This window comes from Podarcis cretensis, assembly GCF_951804945.1.
Source record: "Podarcis cretensis genome assembly, chromosome: 10".
NCBI classification, from domain to species: Eukaryota; Metazoa; Chordata; class Lepidosauria; order Squamata; family Lacertidae; genus Podarcis; species Podarcis cretensis.
Window position 1 is genome coordinate 28,251,691 of NC_137179.1, and position 23,916 is coordinate 28,275,606.

Consider the following 23,916-nt stretch of genomic DNA (forward strand, 5'->3'; position numbering starts at 1 on the left):
TCCATTTCAAACAACTGCTCCAGAAAACAGGAGAAACAGGTTTGCTTCCCTCCTCAGAGGGAGACATACTTTTGATTGCAAGGCCCCAGATAGAAAATATGCACAATCTAACAAATCCTGTTCAAACCTTGGCCTCCTCCTATCTGCAATTTCTGCTACATTTCGCTGTGTTTTATAAAATGCAAAACAGCAATGGGTTAGTGTGTTAACCAGAAAATTGGCAGTTCAATCCCACCCAGGGATGGCTTGAACTCGCTTTATTCAAAAGGTTTTTGGGCTCAGCAGGAAGGAAGGACATTGGCTGGTCTCTAAACTGTATAAAATATTATGCCGGGTGGACATGGGTACTGCTAATGGGCTATGACTTATGTGAGAGTCAGGCTGGCAAATTTCTACTGAAGAGGCAGACTAGCAGCCATGTGGGGCAAATACCCCTTCAAATCAGTTTCAGCCTTGACAAAGGAAAAGATATTGAAGGGGGTGCACAATGTTGGGTTCATATTAGCCCATGTGGTGGGCCTGTGATAAAGTGGTCACATTATGGGAGGAAGTATTCCAATGTAATCTCCAATATAATCTGAAATCATGTCGTTGGAAAGGGTAGATGGGTGGGCCTGTTCTAATAGTTGTTTTGTGGTATGAGAACATGTTTTAAGAAGAACTCTGAATGCGCTCTTAAACTTGCTTTTCAGTTCCCTTCAAAGTAGGGCTGGAATCTAGAAATCTGATGCTGAGCCTCAGATATAAGGATATATGAATCATAGAATTGTAGAGTTGGAAGGGACCACAAGGGTCATCTAGTCTAACCCCTTGCAATACAGAAATACTTTGCCCAATGTTGGGCTCAAATCCACAGCCCTGAGATTAAGAGTCTCATGCTGTACCAACTGAGCTATTCCAGTTTCACTCATCAGAAAGATGGGTAGAATCATTAACCTGGGGGTAGAGATAACACCGTGTGTTCGTGAAACAGTTCCGGTTTTATAGTCCTCATAATTAGAAAAGACACCCTGAAACAAAACAAAACTGAGAAGAAAATCAAGAAACGCTAAGCCAACAAGTAAGGAACTCACAAGATCTCACTTTTCCTTGTAAAAGTAGTATCAACCTGATGGGACTGAAGCAATCCTTCATATCATTTTCTGCATAGACTAAGGTTGAAAGCAGGTAGTATTCCCCCAAACATCATTTGGCATAATTTAACCCCACCCCCAAAATCTATCATATTAAATTGCATAGATATTCTTGCTAGTAGGTGCGCGCCCTTTGATCAGCATTGATGGTGAGCATTTTCATTAACAGCTTAAAGGTAAAGGTAAAGGTACCCCTGCCCGTACGGGCCAGTCTTGACAGACTCTGGGGTTGTGCGCCCATCTCACTTAAGAGGCCAGGGGCCAGCGCTGTCCGGAGACACTTCCGGGTCACGTGGCCAGCGTGACATCGCTGCTCTGGCCAGAGCCAGAGCCAGAGCCGCACACGGAAACGCCGTTTACCTTCCCGCTGGTAAGCGGTCCCTATTTATCTACTTGCACCCGGAGGTGCTTTCGAACTGCTAGGTTGGCAGGCGCTGGGACCGAGCAGCGGGAGCGCACCCCGCCGCAGGGATTCGAACCGCCGACCCTTCGATCGGCAAGTCCTAGGCGCTGAGGCTTTAACCCACAGCGCCACCTGCGTCTGAGCTTACTGAGCATAAAAGGGAAACCTTCACTTACAAACGTTGTGTGTGTGTGTGTGTTTGCCTAAAGCACCCTGAAACATCCTTCCTTTGTCAGACATGACTGGAATTTCCACAGTGCCTCCTTTAATATATACTACATGGTTTTAACATGTATCAGGAACAATGCCGCAGGGGACATGCCCCAATGTATGACGCTTTGAAAAGTTGAGCATCGGGCTGCCAAACTGCTAATTTCTTCCCTCCCCATCACTGATGGGGGAAGGGGGAAACAAGGGTGGAGTTTGCAAGTGAGGCCAGCAAACAGAGCTTCTCCACTTCGCTGCTAAAGTTTGCAAAATGCAGCAGCTTGGTGGAAGCAAGAGCAGTGATGTGGAGAAATCCCACCCATGGCTATCACTGGCAAACACTGAGTCCAAGCAGTCCAATGTAGCCTAGTGCAACGGTCACTCTATCTTTGCAAGGGGACTGCATTAAAACACTTTTCAAAAGCACTGTTTGAAGTAGCTAGCACTTCTCTTGTGAGGGGGTAGAGGAAGGCACTTCTGTCCACCCGCAGGAGAACGGTGTGAGCTGCTTCAAACAGTAGTTTTGAGCAGGATATAATTGCTGCTCATCAGTAGATGAGCAGCGATTAAATCCCGCTGCCTAGATGATGAACCATTAAGAGAAGTATGCTGCTGCTTCCTATTCACTTATAAAAAAACAATCATTGGTACTGTTATTCTAACTAAATTTAGACCTGCACTGGGGTATGAACATACAGGCAACAACCGAATTATGTGCATCCAATTGGCAGCACCATCCGTGCGCAAGAGGAAGCAGGTTTGAGGGAACCTCAAGGTCTTTCATAAGAGGAACATAAGAGACCTTGAGGTTCCCTCAAACTTGCTTCCTCGTGCACACAGATGGTGCTGCCTTGGCCACATAAGGATCCACAATCAAGAGAACTGAGTTTGCTCTATGTATGAAGGGTATGAGGATTATATTGTTGCACCACTCCTCACACCTTGCCTCTCTATCCTCCACCCCACAATGGGTGTATGTGTGCAAGCAACAGAGAAATGAGTAACAAAGCTATATATATTAAAATTTTGTTTCAAGACACGCACATCCCCACATGCTTTTCTGAGCTTGGGCCCAAAGCTTAAATCTAGCTGTCCTCTTAAACTAGTTTGTATCAAAGTTTATTCACAATTGGGGGGAGGGGGGCAACATTGCAGACTTTTGGCCTCTGTGGAAAAAAAATGTACATCTGGCACCGAACAAGTGACAAAGCCCTGCGCCATCTGTAACGTAAATAAAAGCAAACAAAGCAACTACATTTGCAACAATATATGCATGATTATTATTTTTTTTAAAAAAAGGTTCCTTCATCTTTGAAGATTAATGTCTTTCTATGAGGGAAGTTTCCAGCAAATCTTTCACGGAAGAAAAATTAATTCCACTGATAAAAATATGGCCATACAACGGTAAATACACTAGAAGACACAGATAAATAGTGTTACATGCTATAGAGGACAATTTGATAAACCAAAGCAGACTTCATAAATGTTGGGAGAGATGTAAAAAAGTATCCATTTTAGATTTTGCTAGCAATCAGAGTAGCTTTGATTGTAAGTGTAACAAATTTCAGCTTGATAAATGAGTAAGTCAGTGAAGCCAAGTGCCATATATAACAAAACCTCTAACCATGCTGCTTCCACAACATTTGTCATAAGTTCATCCTGTTTCCACTTTTATTCCACAACTGCATCAATTGTGAAATGATCTCCAACATGCTACAGCATCCATTGCAACCCCTGAATTTAACCTACTTCACTCTGGACGGAGGGGCTACAATGTACACCATCCTGCGTTGCTTGAAGGAAAAGCAATATGTAAATCTAATGCATAATTAAAAATCAGCTTCTGAACCATCTTGGTTGATGGTATACAAAATCTATTGTTTTTGTTTACTGACACTATGCTTTATAAACTAGGATCAGGGATAGCCCTGCCATTGGGCAGAGTGAAGCAGCCACCTCAGGCAGCAGATTTTGAGTGTCATGAAAAGGCAGCAAATAGCTAGCTAGCTGCTGCTGCTGCTGCTGCTGCTGCTGTTGTTGTTGTTGTTGTTGTTGTTGTTGTTACTACATTTTCACTGCCAGGCACAGGTGTTTGTGATATTTTTCTGCCTCAGATGCCAAAATAGCTTGGCTGGCAGTGCATATTGTGTACATTGGTTTCAAGGTGCGTGCCATTTGTTATTCTGCCTCAGGCACCAAAATACCTTGGGACAGCCTTGCTAGCAATCATGTTGTCATTTAGAAGGAAACACAACCCTCTCCTTGTGCTGCCTCAAATCTGATACAGTGGTACCTCGGGTTACAAACACCTCAGGTTACAAACACTTCGGGTTACAAACTCCGCTAACCCGGAAGTAATACCTCGGGTTAAGAACTTTGCCCCAGGATGAGACCAGAAATCGTGTGGCGGCAGCATGGCAGCAGCGGGAGGCCCCATTAGCTAAAGTGGTACCTCAGGTTAAGAACAGTTTCAGGTTAAGAACAGACCTCCGGAATGAATTAAGTTCGTAACCCGAGGTACCACTGTATTAGCATTATGATAAGAGTAGAGAACAACTTTCCATTCCTGGCTGGTTCCATTTTCAACAGATTCTACATGTTCAGTCTACATTAGATTGAGTTATTGTCATTCTTTTTACTACACATAACTTAGAATTAAGTGTTCTGTAAGGACCCTTATGAGCCTTGAACATGGAGGTGAAAGGAGGGAAGAATTATGTTCCAAAATTCATTTATCTAGTCTTCGCAACAGGTTACAGAAGTGTTGTAGAAATAAAGTGTCAGTTTATTTATGTTAGCAAACTTGCACAGGTTTAAAGTATGCATAATTCATCTATATAGTAACATCAAATTTATGTTATTTATTTATTTCACAAAATTTATATACTGCTTGGTTTTTTTTAATTAAAAAAATTTCTCAAACTTAAATGGCATTTTACAGAGTGGCATAATAGTAAGAAAGACTGGTGCCTGAGGAAGAATTTGCACAGACCAAAGGGAGAGGAGAAACCCTTTAAAGAAAGGAATATATTTGCCTGCAAAGTTAAATTTCAAACAAACACAACAGGTATTTATCAAATACATAGAACAGTGAAGGTAGAAGTCTGAATTTTTACAGTCAATATAATATATTATTTTATTCAATGAAACGTGCAATTCTGCTCTTGAGAAAGGAAGAAAACAAATTTCAAATGACAGAATAAAAACACAAATCTTTAAAGGCATTGAACTGGTATGAGATTGCAGTATCATTTTTTGTTTGCCAGAAAGAAAAGAAAAGAAAAGAGGAGAAGATTTACTACAGTCAAGGACTACAGAGAACTGTTCAACTTCTAAACAATTAGGTTTATAGGGCAAGATATAGGGAAAGAGCTGTGCTAGCATTAATTAAAAGTAACACAGGCATCCACTAGATACTCATGACACTTGCACAACCACATTCCAACAGCGTAAGTGAAATAGAAGCAATACTTGCAGAAGGGGGTTATATTTTCCAAGTCACAACACACTGATGTTTCAAGTGTTGAGAAACCGAGATATTTTCACAACAGAAATGCTACTTTGATGAAAGATATCCATATCACTCGTTATGAGCAAGGAATTGAACATTTAGCAAGCAAAAAACCTCAAAGGGGCTTTAAGATCTCTAGACTACACTATCTAAATGTAGAAGTTAAATGGCTCCTTTTAAGGCTTTGTAGAGAAGTAAAGACGTGTGCCCCAAGCTCCTAAGCTGCTAATAGGGAAGAAAGATAAAAGGCTAGGAGATATAACCTGACAGTTACATTTTAGTTTCCCCGTTATAATTTTACAGCTGTCCTCACACACAAACTTGTCAAAAAGCCACTCTACAAAGTAATGCAAGCACAACCTAGGACTTTTTAGGCAACAGAAAGCAGTTCATCGCCATAAAGGGCCAAATACAGTTCAAACAGTTAAAAACCGTTCAGAACGAAAAAGCTATCTTCTGTGTGGGTGGTGGCAGTGACTAAAGTCACTTGTTTATGATTGGCTGTGTTCCTGAAAGGGAAGGTGGAAGACTGCACAGGTCACAAGACCCTCTTTGGTAAATAGCAAAATGGCATCTGCTCAGGTTTTCATTTAGGCTGTCAGATGATTCTGTTCCTTTTACCAAAGGCTTTGGGAGAAAGAGACTTTGACCTTGGTTAGAAAGAAAGCCGTTATCCTCTAATTACATCTTTTTTGCAGCACACAATCCAGCATGCAATTAATATTAGCCACAAAGGAAGAACTTTTTCCAATGCCAGAAAATTAGTGCTTTAGACCACAGTCTATGGAATATATACCCACCCATATCACCCTAACAAGATGTTTAATCTGCGGAGCAAAAAATGCATTCCAATTAAAAAGGAACAGCTGATACTTTAAATGAACACAAGTCTTCAACACAGACTTGAGCCATCTGCAATGGAAGAAGATTCCAGCTTCTGTTCCAATAAGAAGCTACCAAACCATTATTACTGCTCTACAGGTTGCTGCCAGAATAGTGGAAAAATCTGGGGAGTTTTTATTGTCTCATTCCTCCTCTGTATTCATCCTAGTGCTAGCAGGAAGGCTGAACTGCTACTCCTTACAGAAAAGCACGAGAATCCCACTGTATCCAGGAATTGTGAAAAGGGGACAGAGCAGAGACGATAAATTGCTCTTTTATGGGGAAAGATCTGGCTTCTCAAGTGTGAAGGAGGGCCAAGTTAAGTCACTGAGTTTTCTAAGAAATTACAGTCAGAATAGAGGAGAAAGAACTTTACAATTTGCTGTCTTTCTCCAATTCCAACTATCTTGGCCTTACTAGGTGGCTCCAAGACAGGAAACTTTGTTGTTTTTTGTAAATCATTAGCTGCTCAGCACCCCTGAGATATGATGGGTGAGAAACAAACAGGAGTTGTAAATTTCTGTTGTTCTTGCTTTATAATGTTTAGAGTGCCATATGCTCTGCAGTGTGTGATGGTAATAGGGAATTTCTTCCCAATTCCTTCTATTTGCTTATCCAGCAGACTGACAGAGTCCATTGGTTGCAATTGCGTTAGCTCAACAAGCAAAAGCTGCTAAATCCTAACTGGGATGCTATGGCTGGCTAGAATATTTTAGATAAACTGAGATGGCATTCAGTGTGGGGATTCCCAGTTCCAAAGCCAGACAACTAAGCAGAAAACTACCTTCGCAGCTAGAGGGACAGCCGACATTGTCATCTTAGGATAGTGTTCTGTTCCTTATGGACCTGAACAACCCAGCAATAAAGCTGAGTATTAAAAAAAACCTTTTCCAAAGAGATGGATGAAACTGATTTAAAAGAGGAAGTCTGGAGTGCGTGTGTTGTGCATACTGCAGAAGCTAAAGGAGAAAGAATGTTAAAAGAGTTGTATTCATTTTTTAAAAAAAAATATTTACATGAACATTACCACAATTATTATTTCTATTTTCCTTGCTGTTTCTGTGTCTTTAGATTTCAAAAGCATTTTATATTTTACTGTCAACATTGCTATCTTTGGACCATATTCTCCTGTCTTATGAAGCACATACAATTTTTAAAAGCCAAGATTCAGAGGACTGGATATTTCCCTTGGATATTATATCAGACAAAGATAAGACAGGAGGCTACAGGACATCTGTCATGAAGACATCACTCTGTCCTCCCAGCTGCCAGGCACCTGGACAAACACATATCAGCTACGAGATTCCTTCATTAATATAACTTTGTCATTTCCAATGGAAGACTGTAGGCTTACTCATTCCAAGGAGTATTACTGCTGCAATTTAGATTCAAACAACTGTTTTAAGATTGCCGGAAGACTTGTTTCAAAAACAATTTATGTTCTCCAACCTACTGTTCATATGAATAGCACAACACTATGGGTTGGATCAAGGGAAGAGAGGGAGGAATACTTCCCACATTACAGTCCCATATGCACCCTGTGAGGGTTGACGGACCCCCTGGAATGGCATAAGGTAGGGCATGGGAGAACTGAAGTAGATCTGGGAAACTGGATTTGGAAGGGCTACTTTGCATGAACAGTAACACATTTCTATTCACAGAGATATCTCTAGATCAGTGGTTCCCAACCCTTTTTTTTTTTTTTTGGCCATGCACCACCTAAGTATCCAAGTGAAGTGGGTATACTTGCATCCTTAATGTACAGAAAATGCAACTATACATGCAGCTATTGCAATAGAAACTAGTTTTGGCTTTCCTCAGATGCTGCCTAAAAGCACTTTAAAAATAATAATCACCAGAACCGTTATGTGGTGTAATGGGGAGGATGAATATGTATTTAGGCAATGATAAATCCACAATAATGTTTCCAAGTCATCATCTCTACACAAGATACAGAAGAGCCTGTTGCACCTTTTCCTCTCATTTTAGGAAAGCAGCATTTTGTAATGTTTCACTATACAAGCATTTCCCCCTCATATTTCCCACAGGTAAGACTCATTTTACTCAATACTCCACCAAACCCCCACTCTTTCTTTCTGTATGAACTCAAAACACATTTACTAGGCTACCTAATTTTAGTGCCCATTCCGAAATTCAGCTGCTACCCTATCACACAGGGACGCGGGTGGCACTGTGGTCTAAACCACTGAGCCTAGAGCTTGCCAGTCACATTGGCGGTTCGAATCCCCGCGATGCGGTGAGCTCCCGTTGCTTCGTCCCTGCTCCTGCCCACCTAGCAGTTCAAAAGCACGTCAAAGTGCAAGTAGATAAATAGGTACCACTCCACCGGGAAGGTAAACGGCGTTTCCGTGCGCTGCTCTGGTTCGCCAGAAGCGGCTTAGTCATGCTGGCCACATGACCCGGAAGCTGTCTGTGGACAAACGCCGGCGCCCTCGGCTTATAAAGCGAGATGAGCGCCACAACCCCAGAGTCATTCGCAACTGGATCTAATAGTCAGGAGTACCTTTACCTTTACCCTATCACATAAGCAGCCACCCAACGTTATTAGCATATTCCTGCCCTCCACCAATAGCCAAGATATACTATTGCAGAGCAGAAATAACACTATTGTATTTACCACTGTGCACAATCCTTGTTTCCCCCCTCATGAATCCTTGTAGACGACTATTTTAGAACTGAGTCTGTTTCCAGTAGACCCTGTGCAGTTCCTGTGCAATGAGTGCCCTCTCATGGCAAAGAGTAGTCACAACCACAAATATTGCTCTGGACATGTGGCAAATAGAAGTGCATTCACAACAGAATGCATCTACATTTTTCCAAACGTTAAAGAGATATAGGATCAAGGTGCTTTCTTTTTACTTCCCAAAATGTAGACCAGATAGGAACTAAGAGATTTTAAAACTGAAAACTCAGCCACTACTGTGTCCTTAATCAATTGCACAGTTCATGGTGTACCAATAAAACTGCTGGCACATTTGCAAAGCTAAGCAGGGTTCAGTATGGTTTCCTATTGGATGGGGGACTGTGTGTTGAGATTTCTGCATTGCAGGGGGTTGGATTTGATGACCATCGGGGTCCCTTCCAACTCTACAATTCTATGAGTCTTTCTGTATCTAGAAATGTACAGTCATATGGAAAGTTCAATATGTTTTAGATTCTTGCAGTAAATGAAGGGTTTTCCAACCAAGTAAAAGAACCAATGTAGGAAGACAAAACAAGCATAAATGAACACTGGGAGCACTGGTTAAGCCTGAGGAGCCTGATTTATATCTACCTAAAATTTCCTAACTATTAAGAATACTAGATATGAACATCTGAACCAGAGACATGAAACTGGCAGTCTCTTTGTTTTCTTAAAAATATATATACAGTGGTACCTTGGTTCTCGAACTTAATCCATTCCGGGAGTCTGTTCGACTCCCGAAACCATTCGAAAACCAAGGCATGGCTTCCAATTGGCTGCAGGAGCTTCCTGCACTCAAGCGGAAGCCACGTTGGATGTTTGGCTTCTGAAAAACGTTCGCAAGCCGGAACACTTACTTCCAGGGTTGCAGCATTCGGGAGCCGATTTGTTCAACAACTAAGCCATTCGAGAACCAAAGTACCACTGTATTTCATTTATTAATTGCTTCTAAGAAGCGCCTTAAAGTATTTTCAGAATTCGATAAAACTTATATAGAACAATTTTAAATCCAATGCACATACCGACTTTTCTTGTGGAAGGCTGTAGAGCAGCTGATTTGCAGGTTCCAGGTTCAGTCCCTGGCATGTGCAGCTAGGGTTGGAAGCACTACCTGAGACCCTGGAGAGCTTCTGCCAGTGTAGGCAGTTCTGAACTTGATGAACCAAGAATATGTTCTGGTAAAATGCTGCTTTCTATGTACCTATAAATTTGTTGTATATCATGCATACATAAGGTTCCTCCACTAGAGGGTATTCAATTCAGTTAACAACAAAAGGTCAAGAGGTATCACCTAGCAGAATTTGCAATTTACAAGAATAAGCACCACATACAAAATTTGTAAGGCAATGCATGTGGCATGGACAGAACTAAATAAATCTGGAGAGCATCTGCCCAAGTTCTATTCTTGCCATTGCTAACCATTCATAGTGAGACTGAAGGTACCCTCTTTGCAAAATTGAGAAAGACAACTTTGAGATTTTAGCAAACTTCAGAGAGAGAAAAGACGCAGAAATGTGGTTACTCAAAAAGTTTTTAATACATCCTCCAATATAGAAATTCTTTAGCTTTTAAATCAAGTAGGGCCTTAAAACAAATTAAGCTATTGAAAATCAAGTTTCATATAGTTTCTCTTCCTAGGAAAATGTTTATGACCAACTACCTTGTACAGTACTAGTCATTTTAAAGTTCATGTGAATCAGTCATGAATACATACAACTCTCTGCTTAATATAACTGGAGACTTGAATTGTATTTTCATCTATTAAGAGTGCATTTTCAAACCACAATGAAAATTTAACTTTATTACACTTGGCCTTTTTGTTTACAAGTCAGAAGGGAACATTTTTTTCCTCCTCCAGGTAATGTTTATGGTAGTATTTCTGCAATACTATTATAGATTGCAAAGTCCCAAGGGCCATTACATGAGTGATTCTCAACCTGCTTGTCATCTTAAAAAATGTAGCCAATAACCTGCCTCTCAGAATGGTTGTGAATATGCTGTTTTAGATATTTTGAAATTGGATGAATTTAGGATATATCAGGATGGAAGGAAAATATGACTATGCGGAGAGAATGAAGTAGGATGGTGAGACTGGATTTCATTTGAGTAGAAGAAACTATAGTAGGGAAGAGAACAGTGTTGCATAATTGCTACACTAATTGAGATCATTTGGTCTCTGGAAGTTATGGGTTGGCGACATTTAAAAGCCAGGCAGAAGTCATCCTGGATGGAAAAGGATATAAATTCAGATAAATAACTATTTGTTCATGACATTTATATCCTGTCTTTCCATAAAAATGACCAAGGTGCCTAACTATAAACTCTAATACAAAATAAATAAGCACCTTCAAAATAAACCAAAAGAAAAATAGCTGATGGCAGATAAAAAATGAAAAGGTGGTAGCCAGTTAAAACATAATTTAGTTCAGACTGAAATCCAGAGCAGCAGAGAAAAACCAATAATCTTAGTGGCCAAAAGCCTGTTTAAATAAAAGACATTTTTACAGTTTAAAATGCTGCACTTTATTGTGAGTGGCAAAATGTCATTATTAACTTACAGCCACCATCACAAATAGGAATGCCAAGTCATTTAAATATTTTTGAAATACTGTCAATGTTCCTCTTTTAACTTCTCTGAATGTGCAAACAAGGGAGTTTTTTTAAAGATAGATGATACATAGATGATAGATAGATGATACATAGATAGATGATACATAGATAGATATAGATACTGTACATTACATTAATTTAAATTTGGAACTCCCTGACTATTGACATCAGGCTGACACCTTCCATTTGACTTTCTAGAGCTTTCGTAAGACATCCAGAATGTTCTGTGTGCTTTACCTATTTTTTTAGCTACCCTTAATTTTAATCACAATTGATTTTTTTTAAAACCGCTTTTGCCAATTTTGGGGTGTCTGGGAGCATGCTTGGAATTTTGAGGTGTGAAAGAAGCCAGTCACAAAATGGCTGTTGCCATGGATGTGATTTAACAAAAAATGGCTGCTACCTCCAAAAAGGCAGTAAAATGAATGAGATGGGAACATAAAACAGTTCAAAAATATGGGGGGGAGGGGGGACACTGTTAAGTATTGGTTGTTACGTTATCTGTTGCTGATGTGCTACCGTAGATTACGGCTGGAAAACAAAAGATAATCAAACCCAGGGATAATTTTGAATTACAACAGCAGCCATCCAAAGACTGGTTAGTATTTCTATCTTATTTTATTTACTATCTTTGTGGAATGGAAAGGATCAGAAATGTAAGGAAAATACACAGAAAATACATTAAAATCTTATCAGAGCAATAGTTGAACAATACTGGCCCAGACTAGTGTGATGTTGCAGGGTCAATGTAATCTACAGGCTTCTCTAAATTAGATGAGTTTGAGGACAGGATAATAAGGTTTCTGCTGTTGCTCTTCCCGCCCCAAGCATCCTTGAAAACAATCCCTGCTGTTGGCCAATGTTAACACAATGTTCCTCTCAAACGCCCCTCCCCAAAACAACTTCAGATCTATCAGGGGAAAGGTTGTATTAATAATGATGGTGCCTCTGCACTGGTTTGGTTCCCCCCAAAACAACTTTGAAACAATCCCTGCTGTAAGGCATACAGCAGAAGCAAAAGGATTGCCATAACTTCCCCCTGCCCATGCAAAAGAAACCCCACCAATATTCAACTGAGGCCCTTGTCAACAGGCAACAAAACAAACACAGAAGCGATAGGAAGATCCCCACATTTCTTCCCTCGCCACCCCCAATTCAAAAAATTTCTCAAGCAGCTGTCTGTCAACTTTCCCAAATAGCCAGCAGGCAGCAAAACAAGTGATATGTGATTCCTGTGCTTCTTCCCTCACTTCAATTGACACATGTGGGTTGTTGTTGGTTTTTTTTATAAAAAAGGACCTCTCAAGTTGCTGCCTGACAACTGCTCCACGTAGCTGGCAGGCAGCAAAACAACAAGTAAGAGAAGCAAATGTGTGTGTTGAAAGACTAGAAAATAAGAGAAAAGCAGAAAAGCGGGAGAAACAACATCTCTTTATGACCCCACAGATTCCTATTGCCTGGTGTCCAAGCAATTCTTTTATCAACTGCATCTCTGACTCATTCAGTGGCTGAAAACTCTGACAGGTGGGAGCAGAGGCTCTGGCTCCTTTCCCAGATATTAACTTTGAAGGGTGCCTGCACATTTTGCTTCATAACTTTCTAGGAGGGCTAGAAAATTGCTTTTGAAAAAATGAAAGCTCCAAGTTCTGGGGTCCCTGGTGGTAACACAGCTGGAGGCCTTTTAAAAAATAAATAAAATGGCCGTACAAACCTGACCAACAATGCATATAAAAGTTTTGTTCAAAATTAATTTACCTTGGGGGGAAATGTGGGCACATATGTTTCCCAAACCTATACTTGCACTTGAAAAAGCAAGTAAATCTGGTATGATATATGCTATTCCTGATAAGCTTCCTGCTGCGAAAGAAAGACAGGGAGCTCTGAAAAAACATAACTACCTTAATTCACATTTTCATCTAATACAGAGCTAAGTTAAGATAGCTCGGTCTGCTGCACTCCACCCACATGGCACAAGACCTACTGATAGATTACATATGGTTATCTATATCCCATCGGATCTCTCCTGTGGCTACTGAGAACTTGCTATCATATTAGAAGCTCCCAATGAGATTAGTTAAAAGCTTTGAAACCTTGTTAATGAAAGCCAAGACTGAAATGAATCCACATAAGAGTCAAGCGAGACTAAATGCACCTCAAGGCCAGTCAAAAGTCGGACCCATAGAAGACATGAACAATATTTCTGTATAAAATGGATCAACCTAGAAGGTGACATTTAAAAGTGAAGTTACTTCTGCAGTATGTAAGGCTGATATAGATAAAATGTCTCTGTTTTTATTGTGTGGTCTCATTCTCAGCTCTTATGTTTTTAGCTCTTAAGAGAGGTTTTTAACTCTGCATATGACAAGGTGAATTTGAATGTAGTTACTAGCTTTTTAAACCATGTCCTGTGTTGGATTCTGTTGTGGCATTTTTTATAATATTACATACGTTGTTACCTTTTATCATTGTAATTACAGCTATCATTGTTTTCAGCTTCCATTGTACATTGTCCAGATAGCCAGGTTATGGGGTGATTAATAAAGAATAACAACAGGATATTAAAATAATATTAAAGGACCTGGGAGACTAGAACAAAACAGAAAAGTCATTACTCTCAATGTAGGGGTTAGACAAGCCTCTCTAGTGAGAGAATTTCATAATCAGGAAGACACCATCAAGAAGGCCCTCCTATTATTATTATTATTATTATTATTATTATTATTATTATTATTATTATTATTATTTCTATACCACTTTATGTTCTTCAGGAAAAAAATCTCAAAAGTGGTTTTGAAACATCAAAATAAAACATTGCATAAACTATAATAAGAAAAAGCTTTAAAAAACCCCAGAGCCTCCATGTTCAGAGGCATGAGACCCGTTTTCCATATGATGAGAGAAATGAGAGAAGAGAATCTCTATTCCCTATCCCTGTGTCTGGCAACAGCTGAAAACAGAATACTGGGAACAGATGGACTTTTGGTTTCATTCAGACACACATAAGCTCTTATATTCATCTGATACTCAAGAGTTCCTATTGTTCTCTTACATAGCATTTACTACATTCAGTTATATTTTAGAATAAGATTATTCAGTACATTTCTAAATAATTCTTAGGCTGTCGTAAGTGAACACCTGGCATGTAACTATAATAATTTTCAACTTTCTTACTTGGAGTCACTCTTCACACATATTCATCAAACTACAGTTTTAACTGGCATGTAACTAAGGGACGCGGGTGGTGCTGTGGGTAAAACCTCAGTGCCTAGGGCTTGCCGATCGCATGGTCGGCGGTTCGAATCCCCGCGGCAGGGTGAGCTCCCGTCTTTCGGTCCCAGCTCCTGCCCACCTAGCAGTTTGAAAACCCCTAAGTGCAAGTAGATAAATAGGTACCGCTTTATAGCGGGAAGATAAACGGTGTTTCCGTGTGCTGCGCTGGTGCTGGCTCGCCAGAGCAGCTTCGTCACGCTGGCCACGTGACCCGGAAGTGTCTCCGGACAGCGCTGGCCCCCGGCCTCTTAAGTGAGATGGGCGCACAACCCTAGAGTCGGACACGACTGGCCCGTACGGGCAGGGGTACCTATACCTACAGTTTTAACTACAAGTCTTCAGTTCTGCTTCTTGGATCATATACATGGAACAGACTCAGAATCCCCATGATACTGGGAAACCAGACATTTGCTTATGGTAGTAAGATTCCAGAGCAGACTTCAAAAGTTGATATACTATTTAAAGGTCTTCTATACAGTAAAACAGTAGTTGTTGGGGGTTTTTAACCACACCTTTTCAAGTCACAATTTGTCAGTATGACTCCCAGAATTTGCCTGTTATAAGATGGGGAGATACAGCTCCACCCAATATACAACAGCAACATTAATCGGAGTGAAAATAAGGTGCACTGGTTGCGGACACACTATTTTCCAATAACTGGCTGTATCTGAGAGAACCTTTGATCATGGAAATGTTCTTCTCCAAGCTACAACCATTCTATGAATGAATGAATGAATCTTTATTTGCATCAGTCATCAGCCAATAAAACATCAATACAATATACAAAGAATAGAAATAAAAAGTCAATTATATAAAATACATTTTAGGGTTTTGAATCAATAGTCAAATAGTGGATCTTATTCTAATTGCCCCAGCTAAAAACCTTGCAACCTGTGCTGTCACCTGCTCATCTTGATCTGCCAAGAGAAAGGACACTGTGGCAGTGGTTGGGCGACCCGGAATGGACAATTAAAGATTATAACGGGTGTATAAGTTAACATCGCTAACACCCATACTTGCGTTGAAGTCTCCTCCAATGATAAGCAGTGCTGCAGGATATGAGGATTCAAGGAATTCTATATAGCTCTCTAATTCTGTCCAAATACATTTATCGTGGATTTTTTTTGACGGGGTGGTATATACATGTTAATCAGCATTAGACAAGCTCTCCGTACTTTGACCATTCTTTCTGTTAATTACTACTCACTTGACTATGAATACACTCCTGCCACTAGAGTAATAATACCAGGCACTAAGTAGTTGTGCTTTGTCCCTCACCTACAAACTATATGATTTAGTTAGTATTTTAATGTCACATTTGTTTGAGTTTGGTAAAGATACTGCAGCATTTTTGCAGAAAGAAACCATCTGGTAAGCCCACTGGTTGAAAGGATTAAGAAATTTTTAAGGTTTATTATTTAAGGCAAACCAAGCCATTCTAATATAGGTTTTACATGGAGCTAACATGGAGCCAGGAAGTTAACACAAACACATTTTATCTCATACTGACTAAACATGGAGAAGAAGCAGGAAGGAAGTAAAGCCTGAGTAAACAATCTATTTATCAACAGGTAGTTAAGGAGGAATCAGCAAGGAGTTAAATGATGTAGTTATTTAGCTGGGTAGATGGTTTTTTTAAAGAAGAACAGGCTGCCTTTCTATCAACCCTCACTGGTTCAGGTAGTCTATTTCAAGTGTTGTAGCTTTACTCTCAACACCACTGACACTTCCTTCACCATTTTTTAAAATCCTGTCCCCCATCTTTCACCATTCTTTTTTTAATTTTTACCCTTTCCTACAGCCATGTGTCACATTTAGTCTCTATTCCCCTTTCCCTTTTCCATGCCATGATACACGGTCCTAAAATATAAGCCTGAGGGTTGTGTGAAAAGCATCTAAAATTATTAGGAGTAAGTACTGGCAGAAAGCTCCAAGTTCTCTTATTTACCATAAATTTAAAAATGCATTTTACATAGAAAAGCTAGTGTTATGGCAGCCATCAGTGAAAAGCCAGCATGAACTGCTTAACAAACAGGATTTTACTTCTGTGTCACCGTTGTCATCTTCCAGATGACTCAGAACAATAACGCAATAACTTTAAAGCTCCAGGGAGTCTCAGTGGCTAGCCACCTTGTGCTTCCAAGCTCTTGCTTCCCTTGCCTAGCTCCATCCTGCAGACATGCAAGAAAGCATCCCCATCATCATAGTGATGGGCATCACCATTTCCTCCCGTCTTTATGTGCTGGTTGTCTTAAGCTGTTGCCTTGGCAATGGCAGCAAATCACAATGACAGCAGCATTCTTTCCTATCATTTTCATAGGAATTGCTGGCATACGATCCCCAACATGGTATTCTTCCAGGTGGCCCTATAGGACATTCTTTGTTCATAGAAGTGCTATGAAGACTCAAGAGTGCCTCCTTCTGCTGCAGGGTCCAAATATTTCAGCTGTATGAACTCAGTGTCCTTTTTCTGGAGGTTAATCTGAAGTCCCATGCCTGGGATGGCCTCTAAGCCATTTGACATGTTTCAAGAGGTCTTCTCTGATACGAGAGGCAGTATGAAAATCTATATAAGCTAATGCATACTCGGGGGGGGGGGAGTACCAATCAATGACTAGAAAGTTGCTGCTGCACCTGAACAGCATCAGAGAGTCCCTTGGGTTAATCAAAGGCGGTCTTTCCAGATTCTTGAGGTGTCAGGGGAATTTGCTGAATGCTATGCTCTGGGAATGTGAGGAACTGAAAGCCTCCTGCGAATTCAACGTGGCATCAAATCTCACAAGTCAATTCACAACTGAAAATCAATGCATAATTGTTTGCTGCTATCCGGGTTGGGCACCAGCATATTTCATGAACAGGTTCACCTGAAATTCTTGCTGTTGCTGGACTAGAATACAGTGGTACCTCGGGTTACATACGCTTCAGGTTACAGACTCCGCTAACCCAGAAATAGTGTTTCAGGTTATGAACTTTGCTTCAGGATAAGAACAAAAATCGGGCTCTGGCGGCACGGTGGAAGCAGGAGGCCCCATTAGCTAAAGTGGTGCCTCAGGTTAAGAACAGTTTCAGGTTAAGTACGGACCTCCGGAACGAATTAAGTACTTAACCTGAGGTACCACTGTACACAGTAACTTGTCCTGATGTTCAATCAGCCATAGGCCACATGATGATATTCCATAAACATGATGGGTTACCTTTTGGCCAAATAAAATGATCCATCATGTTAATCAAGGAAGAAACACCAGAGACTCACCTAGAAGGAAGGAGCTTCATTTATCACCAGCATCCCATCTCTACACCAAGATCCTCTACAGCTGCCCTAGGAGCTCCAGAAAGACTCCTTGTTGAGCAGCCGCTTACTTCATTCCCACTCATTCTTAGGCAGCTACTGGAGCATCTTGTTCCACTTCACCTTCTCGCAAGGCTACCCCATCTCACAGCCAAGTGGAAATACATCCCCCTTGCCATAGCACATAGTTACTTACTTCCACATTCATGGTCACAGTTTCTCATGTCATCATTATCCCAGCAATTGTGTTGGTGGCTGTCTTCTCTCCTGTTCTCTAGTCAGCAAAGAAGTACATTCTGCTATGGTGTACTTTCAGAAGCCCAGAAAGGACATGGGTTCAAAGACCTGATCCATGTGAAGGAAAAGCCAGCCATTCCCTTTTTCCTCCTATGGAGCTACTGTCCACCCCTTTGAATATTAAAATCACAGACCCTGACAAAACACTCTTTATACAATGATAGCAAGCAACAGTGTTGAAGGGGAACAAAAGTAACTCTTACCTGACTGTCTCTTCCTGGATACCCATGATAACTGGCAGTCAAAGGCTCATTCTGCAAGAAAGCAGATATTATCCATTTTGATAAAACGTAGGAAAAGAGAGGCTATCTATTAAGAAAAAAAGAAGAAAAAGCCTATAATAATATAGTAAGGGAACAGATAAATAACACTTTGCCTCTGTAGCAGCATATGCACATGTCTTCATGACAATGTCAAGTGACGTCTGGCTGTTCCAGCAGTTTCAAGAACAAAAGTTCATACTGCATTTTAGACAGTTGGGAATATTGCTGAACAATAAGTGACAAGAGAGAGTGAAAACCTTCACCTTACTTAGGCAAGAAGGAGAAAAGTGGGCATTTAAAGGCTATCAGTTAAAATATGGTAAGTCGAATGAAGTCCAAGAGAAAATGGGTACCCCCCCCTTTAAAAAATGGGTTCTACATGATTTCCAATCTCCTTGCTACTTCTGCTGTAACACTAATTGAATCTCACACTCTATGGGGAAAGGGGGAAGTTCCTGGCAGCAGTGGTGTTTCCCCAGGAAGTCTCTGGTGCTGCCAATTTTACAGGTCAGCAACTTGGTGGTGTCTCTTGTTGAATAATTATTCTCTACAGGAATTGCTATTGTGGGAAGCGAAAGGAAGCAGGGTGAGAAACTGTTACAAAGAGTTAAACTCCTAGGAGGGCAGCAGAACAATCCTTTTATACCTAGTACAGAGAAAATCCCTGTCAGTCAGTAGGAGATCCCAAAAGGAAAAAGGAAGCAGAAGGGCAGCCCAAAGCAAAACCCACTCCACTGCATACACTCAAGGAAACTTTCACAGAGGGAAAGCAGAGGAAATGGCAACATTAACCATTTGAACATGTAATTCTCCTTGCTCTTCAGGGGCAAAGAAACACACCACACACAGAGAACAGCAGAAACAGGTTGCCTTCCAACAACAACCACACAGCCTACAAGACAATGCCACAGTTAACTTCAATTCCCTCCTGGCTCACTTCTGCCAAAGCTGAATTGTATTTCAGCCACTGTTACAAGCATACAAGCAGCCATTTACAGAGGAATTCAGTTAGAATGAAATCAGACTGCCATGGGATATTTATTTGCTTTCTTTACTGCTAAAGGGCATTTCTATTTATTTGATCTCTCCTATATAAAAGGGGAAAGAGGGAAAGAAACAAGGGCAGAGAGATTTAAAGTTTGCTACATGCAAGATTTTACATTGACTGCACTAATCATTCCCACACGGTTTTTCAACATTCGCTAAAATCTTACTCTTAATATACAACAATATTAAATTATATAAAATGTCATGAAAGATACAGCATAAACCTATGCTCATAAATTCACTATGCTTAGTGAAAAGCTTCACACTGTTCTACATCGAGTTCTGTTTCATATAATTAAAAGGCGACCAGAGTCTACCTCGCTGGTCTTTGCTTTATTTTCCTTTTCTTAATCAATCCATTTCAATTACTTTTCATATTGTAGCAACATACTGTCCTTCATTATATACCTGTTCAGCTGGAGATGTGAGCTTACCATTAAGCTGCAATCACCATTTTGGCTGTAGTTACCAAGAGTCTAACTAAATTACAGTAGTCTTTGGGACAGAAGTTTTCCACCCCTGCTCTATGCAGACAGGGATAACCTAGTTTTAGGAGTCTGATGACCTTCTGGTTGGATTGCTGCCTTTGAAGATGGTTCAGAAAGTGCAGCCAATGCAGAATGCAACAGCCAGATTGATAATGGCAATCAGACAATCTGACTACATGGTACCCATTCCGGCTCTCTATGTGTTTCTAGGCCCAATTCTAAGTGCTAGATTTAAACAAATGAGCTTAACATTCCTCAGGACCCCAGTACCTGACAGAAGAGCTTGTCATGAACCTATAAATACCCTACAATCAGCATCTGGGGTCCTCCTCTGAGTAATTCTTCCAAAAAAGTTTCAGAACATAGTGACGAGACAGGAAACAGTGGGCCCCATTTATGGAATGCTCTTCCCAGTGAGGTTTGCACTGCTATGTTTTCAGTTATGGGGTAAGACCTTCCTCTGCTCCCAGATTTTTTGATGGAACCTTTTTTGGGCATTTTGTTAATTGGTTCTGTTGCCAGTGATTACTCAGCTATATTTATGAGGCAGGATGGTTTCAGTATTATTATGGGGAATTGTTGTTTGGATATTGTTTTGTTTTTAACTTGAATCAGGTTTTTTAGATGTCCTTTTCAAAACAAAACAAACAAGATTGTATCTTAATGATTACATTTATTTTATCATCCACCCAATCCCCAGAGGCCCAGTTGACACAATTCATTAGCAGTTTTATATTATTTGTGGGCCATGTACACACAGAAGTACATAGTGAGACACACTCTGTCATTACTCTACAATAGTGAAACCCTTTTCACAGGGTAGTTTAGCAAATATCAAGAATTTCCTGAAATTCTTTAAAGCATAGGTTTCTACTGGGTGGGATTTTGGTGAGGAGGATAAATAGTGTCCTGAATGGTATTAGCATACAACAATTTATCCCTTGCCTGATATTTAATTTTGTTATCTCACCCAACCACTGACATTCATCAGCAGTGAACAAACATTACCTCTAGAATCTATAAACTTAAACAGGGCTGCTCCAAAGGCACTGACGCTCACCAAGTCCTAATGGATGCCATCTTCATAGAGTAAACCTAAACTACCTGGTCAAATTAGAGCTCCACTAAGTAAGTACAGTGGTACCTCAGTTTAGTACTTATTTCCTTCCGGAGGTCCGTACTTAAACTGAAACTGTTCTTAACCTGAAGCACCACTTTAGCTAATGGGGCCTCCTGCTGCTGCCGCGCCGCCGGAGCACGATTTCTGTTCTCATCCTGAAGCAAAGTTCTTAACCTGAAGCACTATTTCTGGGTTAGCGGAGTCTGTAACCTGAAGCGTATGTAACCTGAGGTACCACTGTACTTTGCAAATTACATTCCAGCTACCATCTCACTTGCTCAACAGGGTGTGTGTTTTTGGTATGTACATTTTTATTCATAAAAGAGACAATAAGTGCTAAAGTTCCATTGGAAGAGTCCCAGGCCTTGCCATGCCCATTTTCTTCAGCTCTTTTGAGAAAGCAGACTCATGTATCCAACACCATTAATTTTGGTGGAAAAAGCTTTGCTTCCTCTCAGAGAATTCTGGGAGAGGCCTCTGAAGGGAGAGTGCAATTGCATGATAAAATGTTCTTCCAAAGGACATTTCTTTAAAAATGGCAAGGATAGGGAGAAGACTGCAGCTGCTTTTTTGCTGGGCTGGCTGCCCCTTCTACTTCACTGGGTGCTGCTTCCTAAGGCTCTAAACCGCCAAGGGATTATATCACGGGATACAGGGCTGCAGCAGAAAGAAGGAGCTGAAAAGCCTCCATGCCGCAGTTCCCAGCCTCTGTCTCAAAAAGAAGGAAGCAAGCTTATATTCTCTGTTCACAATATTCATACAACATTGCTTCAGGATACAATTGTTAATTTTCAGGAATATATGCAATTTCCTCCATGACTAACTGAACTTGCTTTATTTCAGGCAAACAAACCAGTAGTGAACAGGGATCTGATGACATCACTCCCTCTTCCTTCCTGGAATTCTAAACTATGCTGCTATTGCACAAAGTTCTAATCTCCATGGCAACCCCAGCTCCTCCCTTCAGGGGAAAGGGGGGGGGAAGCCCAAAGAGCAGTATACAAGGCTTCTCAGTCTCCTTGAAAGTTATTCTTCTAAACAGTAACCAGAGCTAAATTTAGATACTTTTGAGTATGGAATCTTAAAAAAAAATGAAATATGTTTCCAAGTAAATAAATCTAAATCAACAACCTCATGACATCCTTTTCTGGATCAGATGAACAACTCGCAAAAGAATCAGTGTGACCACCTCCTAGCTCCTGTCCACACCCATTTCTCAGCATGGTTTTGTATAAATATACAGAGATTATTCTCACACACACTTCTCCTGCCCCCGCACTCCAGCTTCAGGAAGCCTGGACATTTCTTCCCAGTTTTTCTGAAGATCACCATGAAAATAAGGTATTTTGCCACAAAGCACACATTTGGTGGCAATTTTAAGCGTGCTTCTTTAGAGCAGCTGTACCTATACTGGTTAAACTTTCATCTGTTATATAGAACTGATGTGTTCCCAGCCTAGTAAAAAAACAAACTCAAGCAAAATATAGTGCACACCACACACCAATATATTCCCAATCCAATAGCAAAGTAGAAGGATTTGTGTTAATTTTCTTTATAAGACAGGCCACACTGTGTTTTAGGATTCCAAATCAATCATATGGGTGCCCCTCATGCTAAAAACTAAAACAAATTCAATAGCTGAATATACAAGCTGCAATACAATTAAATAGCTTGATTCCAAGACTTTCAAGTACTGGATAAAGCATCAACTGTAGCTAAAAAGAGGTCAAGGATATAGAAGGTAGAAAAGGCAGATTAAAATGGTAAGAGACAACTAGATGTATTTTCAATTTACATACTAGAGTACCAGGTCTGTGATTTTTTCTTTATAATGAGATAGCAAAGAGATGAGCAAAATTAGCTTTCTGCTCATATCAGAATTACAGTAATTTGGATCAGTTTACCTTGGCAAAACATGTCAGAAATACATAGCTAGTAAGAGAGGTCAATAAGATAAACAGAAAAGCCAGATTTATTTATTTTTATCATCTGGGAAAATACTACAAAAATTGGGAAAGGGGGATAGTTTATGGCCTGTAGCCCATACTATAGATTTCTGGCTTGAAACATGGCTATTCCATTTCAGACATTCTGTCATTTCTTTACACTGTCAACTGGCAGGTTACCAGGCACACACAAAAATTACCCACAACCTAAAAGTTTAAATTGCTTAATGGATTATGTATCTGCACCCGACAATTACTATGAGTCGTGTGGCACACTTTCTGATTTTTAATATCTTTTTTCCACAACTCTTTTTCCATATTAGGAAAACCCACGAATGAAGAAGATTAAACCACCAGTCATCTTAACTATGGTTTAAATGTGAATGTGCAGTGTGCTGGTTCATGGGGAGAATATTGCAACCATTTTGTGTCCACCACCATGCCTGCTGCTGCAGCACTACCAGAAGCTAAGCCATGGTTTAGCTTAGTGTTGCATCCAAACCCAAGCTCATGATTCATCCAAACAAACCATGAGCAGTAAACAATGTTTATTCTTGACTTACCACCCACAGTCTATTTGGAGGATGACAAACCACAAACCCAGCTTCAGATATCTCACTAAGACAAATCACGGCTGAGCTCCCAGCAGCACAGTAGCTGTAAGACAGGCATAGGCAAACTCGGCCCTCCAGGTGTTTTGGGACTACAATTCCCATCATCCCTGACCACTGGTCCTGTTAGCTAGG

General features: G+C 40.5%; 1 protein-coding gene across 19 annotated transcripts in view; it reads right to left on the minus strand.

The window, feature by feature from the left end:
• The window catches only part of RBFOX2 (RNA binding fox-1 homolog 2), a gene marked incomplete at its 5' end in the record, with an annotated part of 178,542 nt that overhangs the window by 126,494 nt on the left and 28,132 nt on the right, over positions 1 to 23,916 (minus strand). For 18 of the 19 annotated variants that reach the window (XR_013842800.1, XR_013842801.1, XR_013842802.1 and 15 more), the window contains one exon: positions 18,510 to 18,560. The exons of the other annotated variant lie outside the window; for it this stretch is intronic. Coding sequence is in view for 15 of the 18 variants with exons in the window: in XM_079992836.1 (XP_079848962.1) it covers positions 18,510 to 18,560 (51 nt within the window). The remainder of the gene's footprint in view (positions 1 to 18,509; positions 18,561 to 23,916) is intronic. 19 annotated transcript variants of the gene reach the window in all.